This window comes from Enhydra lutris, unplaced genomic scaffold (assembly GCF_002288905.1).
Source record: "Enhydra lutris kenyoni isolate GAN:26980312 unplaced genomic scaffold, ASM228890v2 scaffoldscaffold5, whole genome shotgun sequence".
NCBI classification, from domain to species: Eukaryota; Metazoa; Chordata; class Mammalia; order Carnivora; family Mustelidae; genus Enhydra; species Enhydra lutris.
In genome coordinates this window covers 29,372-34,423 of record NW_019154089.1, presented here as the reverse complement: position 1 = coordinate 34,423, position 5,052 = coordinate 29,372, and the positions used below count along the sequence as shown (strand labels likewise).

At 39.3% G+C, this 5,052-nt stretch overlaps 2 protein-coding genes across 2 annotated transcripts in view; both read left to right on the top strand.

The window, feature by feature from the left end:
• The window catches only part of LOC111141045 (protocadherin gamma-A4-like), a 5,149-nt gene extending 4,841 nt beyond the window's left edge, over nucleotides 1-308 (top strand). Inside the window, exons 2-3 of the mRNA XM_022493374.1 lie at nucleotides 10-88; nucleotides 285-308. Coding sequence (XP_022349082.1) covers nucleotides 10-88; nucleotides 285-308 — 103 coding nt within the window. The remainder of the gene's footprint in view (nucleotides 1-9; nucleotides 89-284) is intronic.
• Nucleotides 309-3,558: 3,250 nt separating this feature from the next.
• LOC111141044 (protocadherin gamma-B3-like) overlaps nucleotides 3,559-5,052 on the top strand; it is a 15,136-nt gene continuing 13,642 nt past the window's right edge. The window contains exon 1 of the mRNA XM_022493372.1: nucleotides 3,559-5,052. Coding sequence (XP_022349080.1) covers nucleotides 3,566-5,052 — 1,487 coding nt within the window. The 5' untranslated portion in view covers nucleotides 3,559-3,565.

Below are 5,052 nucleotides of genomic sequence, written 5' to 3'. Positions count from 1 at the left end.
GCTCATCAGCCAGGAGAGCTGTGGGAAAAGCGAGCCTCTTCTGGTATCTGAGAAGATAAATGTAAATGAAGAACTAGGAGTTGTTCAGGTGAGATTTCTTTTTCAGTATGGTTGCTTGTAGCTTTTTTTCATTTGTTTCCTTAATCATTTATCTGCCACATTCAAAATCGGTTAATTATGTAAATACTGAATCATTGTACATTTCATTTAGATATCGACTTAATTGGATGATGCTGTCTCCATTTGTTTTCAAGTTATATTTTGTGTTTAATATCTTTTTTCAGTACGTGGATTTCAAGACAGTCTAGTTGATATCCATAGGCTTAAAAGAAAGTAATCATAATCACTTTAGTCAAAATTTTCTTACACTAGAACTGTTACTGTGTTAATAGAGTTGTTTGATTAGTCCAAATTGTTAGATATAATGTTCTCTTTTGGATATTTGTGTGAACACCAATAGTGAATATGTTTTGGAAAGGATAGTATACAACACTGATATTTTAGTATACCTGCTGTTTGCATAAGGAAATAATTTAGACTATTTTAATAAGTCAATGGAAGACTATAGAAAACTTCAACATGGTAAAAAATCAGAAAAACAGATTAAATTTATAATTTGTGGCATTCTCAAGTCTGGGAATTTGGGGTTAACCCATGTAATTACTGTAATTACATGTATATTTGTTGAGATAAGAAATCAGTGAGAAGGAACCTTAAAACTGTACTTTATTTGGGGCACCTGGTGGCTCAGTCAGTTAAGTGTGGGACTTTTGATTTGCGCTCAGGTCATGGACCTTGGGGTCATGGGATCGAGTCCTGCGTGGGTCTCCTGGCTCAACAGGGAGTCTGCTTGAGATTTCTCTCTCTATCCTTCTGCTCCTCACACCCTCGCCCCCACAAGCTCTCTCTAAAAATAAATAAATCTTAAAAACTCCACTTTATTCTGTGATAGTTTAAAATCTCCAAAGAATTAGATTCTGCTATATTCATTAAATGCCCTACACCTGGCACTTCTGGTTAGAAATAACCTCTTCATTTTTCAAAATCAGTATCTACTTGAATGTTTGCATCTATGCATATGTCGGTACAATTCTGCTTTATTAGTAGAGTCTTAAGATTTGTACTTGGAAAATCAATTCAACATAAAAAATTGAAATTTTAAAATTCATTTCTCAGGGATAGTCTCTTCTTAAATGATTTTTCTTAATGAAATGCAGGTCTATGGATCTCAAATTCTTGAGTGTTTGTTGTGTAATGGAAGAACTGCCCTCTTCATTTTCACATCTGATTTTACTGAAGATGATTTTCAGATGTTTCTCCTTAAGATTTTTAATCTTTCAAATATTGTACTTTCAACAACCTCATCAGCTGCAAAGTGGACTAAATGGAAGAAATAGCAATAAAATACTATGGTGGGATGGTAGGCTACATTACCTGACCAAACAAGGGTTTGTTGTTAGATGTGGGAACCTATGAGCACCTGATTTTTGTTTTTTAAATAATTACTTCAAGGGAATCCAATATTTATATAATGAAGGAGATCCAGTTATATTTATATATGGATATATCTGATTGCAGTGTAAAATGTGCAGTTTCACTGAATAGTGAATGCATCCAAAGAGTAATGAGAATCTGTATGATGGAGACTGAGATTATTCCCTCCTACATGAAAACTCACTTTTCCATTATAATTTATAACAAATAGTTTTTTCATTACAGTTTAAAGAAAAGGTTATACATTTTGGATATGTGTCCTATGTTAACTTTTTCATGCAATGGAAAATACCTCTTAAACCTCTATAAACTTCAATAGACTTTAGGTAATAAAATGCTTGATATAACTCTCTGAGCATATATGCTATATATACTATATAATTGTTTGCATATTTGAATCTTTAGTTTCATATGTGCTCTGAAAAGATAACTCTCCTTCAAGTGTTCATAACATGCTGGAAAGACACTTCTTCAGTCATGTTTTGGAGCAAAGTCTTGAGTCTATGTTTTTTATGTTTGTATGAAGAAGATATATGGGTGAGTTTCTGTCTAGAATCCTGAATACAATGAATAGTTTAAGATGTCTAATGCTATTCCACTATGAGTTCAACATTGCTACCTACCTGCTAAGTTATAGAATTACGATGTCTTGTATAGGTTTAAAAAATTTCTTTATGAAGATTCTAGTTTAAAAATTGAATTAAAACAGTAAGGCCCCAGGACACCCAGGTGGCTCAGTCGGTTAAGCATCTGCCTTCAGCTCTGATCATGATCCCAGTCCTGTATCTGGTTCCATGCTCAGTGGGGCGTCTGCTTCTCCTTCTCTCTGCTCCTCCCCCTGTTTGTGTGCTCTGTGTCTGTTTCTCTCTGACAAATCAAATCTTTAAAAAAAAAAACACCCTGTAAGACACCTATCAGGAACATGAAAATTGACATGGAACGAATGTCAGTACAAAGAGTTAGGATGATCTGATCGTGATCTGGGGACAACATAGATTCTTTCTTTAGAATATATAATTATAAGGACTCATACTTCATTCCCAAATTTCAAATAGCTCACCATTGCTAAGTGACTTGAGAAGAAACAGTACAGTTAAAGACAATGGTAGTGTAGTGTGGAAAAAATAAAAATCGGTGGATAGTTTTAAAATCATGGTCAGTTAAACATAGACACTTGGAAACTAAGGAAAAGAGTTTCTTGCTTCTTCTTTTTTTTTTGAGAGTTTCTTGCTTCTTACTATACTTTTATTTTGTAAGGACAACCAATCTCTGCTTACCTGTCTAGTTTGGGGGTAATGTGGTAATGATAATATAGAAGGAAGTGAAACATAGGCTAAAACTAAAAGCTATGAGATTTGTAACGTTTGTAAGTTAGAAAAAAAGAAACAAGTGGAATAATCTTACTATCAAGCTGATATTTCAAGAATTTTCATATTACACTTTCTGCCCTCACCACCACCAGTACTTTCATTTGTGTCATTTTCTGCATATCATCTGGTCTTCAGTTTTACTAAGGAACACAGGGAAGAAGTTATTATGACCATTTTTTGAAAATGGAAACAAAAACCACGACGATGTCAGTAAACATCTTCAAGCAAGTTGCCTCTGCTCTTTGAAGAGTAAAACTCACTTGATTTAGATGGGTAAAGTTCAAATTCAAATAAAATGACCGCCAGATCGGAGATATAGTAAATATTTAAGATGTTAAAAATTCTTGTAAAATTGGAAGAATGAGTATCTGTATAAGGATACAGTAGAATTTTCTTTTAACCCACTCCTGATTTGGAGCTCATTAGTAACCACTATTGCAGTTCTGCAGCCGGGACGCGGGGTGCCGCTGTTGGCTAGTACTGAGCGTAGTATCAGCTTCTCCCGACGCAAAGCAATCGCCTCCCCACGGCTGAACCGCGGTAACTGGACACTCACTCTCTGGTTCTCTGCCGCCGAGATAACTGTCAGAGAGTCTGCCTGCCAAGACAAATCAAGGAGTTACTCCTGCTCAGAGAGTTCTTGGGATCATTTAGCGATCGTAGCTCTTCGGAATCAGAAAGGCAACGTCGCAGAAATTGTGATGGGAGACCGCTTGGGACAGAAGGGCCCGGCTGGGCGGAGACGAATGCCATTTCTCTTTTTGCTGTCTTTGTTCTGTCCGGTGCTCCCAGAGCAGGTCCGCTACACTATTCCCGAGGAGCTGGCCATGGGCTCACTGGTGGGGAACCTCGCCAAGGATCTGGGGATTGGCATACAAGATTTGCCTACCCGAAACCTGCGGATTAGTGCACAGAAGAAATTCTTTACAGTGAGTACTGAGAACGGGGACTTACTTGTGAGCGACCGTATAGACCGAGAGCAGATTTGTGGCAAGAAGTCAACGTGTGTTCTAGAATTCGAAATGGTCGCAGAAAAGCCTTTGAACTTCTTTCATATAAATGTGGTAATTCAGGATGTCAATGATAACCCACCGACCTTTAGCCAAAATATCACTGAACTGGAAATCAGTGAACTGGCCCTAACTGGAGCCACTTTCTCTCTGGAATCCGCTCAAGATTTAGATGTAGGTATCAATTCCCTGCAGCAGTACTACCTCAGCCCCAATCCGCACTTCTCTTTGATTCAGAAGGAGAACCCAGATGGCAGTAGGTACCCAGAACTGGTAGTAAAGACTCCCCTGGACAGGGAAGAGCAGTCCTGCCACCACCTGGTCCTCACCGCTGTGGATGGGGGGGACCCAGCAAGAAGCTGCACTACCCAGGTAAGGGTGGTTGTGGCAGATGCAAATGACAACCCACCAGTGTTCACCCAGGATGTGTATAGGGCCACTGTTCAAGAGAACCTGCCCATGGGCTCCTCTGTACTATGTGTGATGGCCACTGACTTGGATGAGGGGGTCAATGCTGAGATCACATATGCTTTCATCAACACTGGCAATGTAGTGAGACAGCTGTTCAAGCTGGACAGTAAAACAGGGGAACTCACCACTGGTGGAGAACTGGACTTTGAAGAGAGAGAGAGCTACACAATTGGGGTGGAAGCAAAGGATGGTGGACGACACACCGCACACTGTAAAATACAAATAGATATTTTGGATGAAAATGACAATGCTCCTGAGGTAACCTTGGATTCTGAATCTAAACATATTCAAGAAGATGCTGAGCTGGGGACTGTTCTTTCCCTGATCAAAACACGTGACCTGGATTCTGGATTTAATGGGGAAGTTTTCTGCCAACTAAAAGGAAAGTTCCCATTTAAGATAGTTCAAGATACACAAAATACATACAAGTTGGTCACAGATGGAGCCCTAGATCGAGAACAGACTCCAGAATACAATATCACCATCACAGTCACAGACAGGGGAAACCCGCCTCTCTCCTCCAACATAAGTGTCACCTTGAACATAATTGATGTCAACGACAACGCGCCAGTTTTCCAACAGCCTTTCTATTTGGTTCACATTGCCGAGAACAACCCTCCTGGAACCTCCATCGCTCAAGTCAGCGCCTTTGACCCGGATCTGGGGCCCAACGGTCGCGTCTCCTACTTCATCGTGGCCAGCGACCT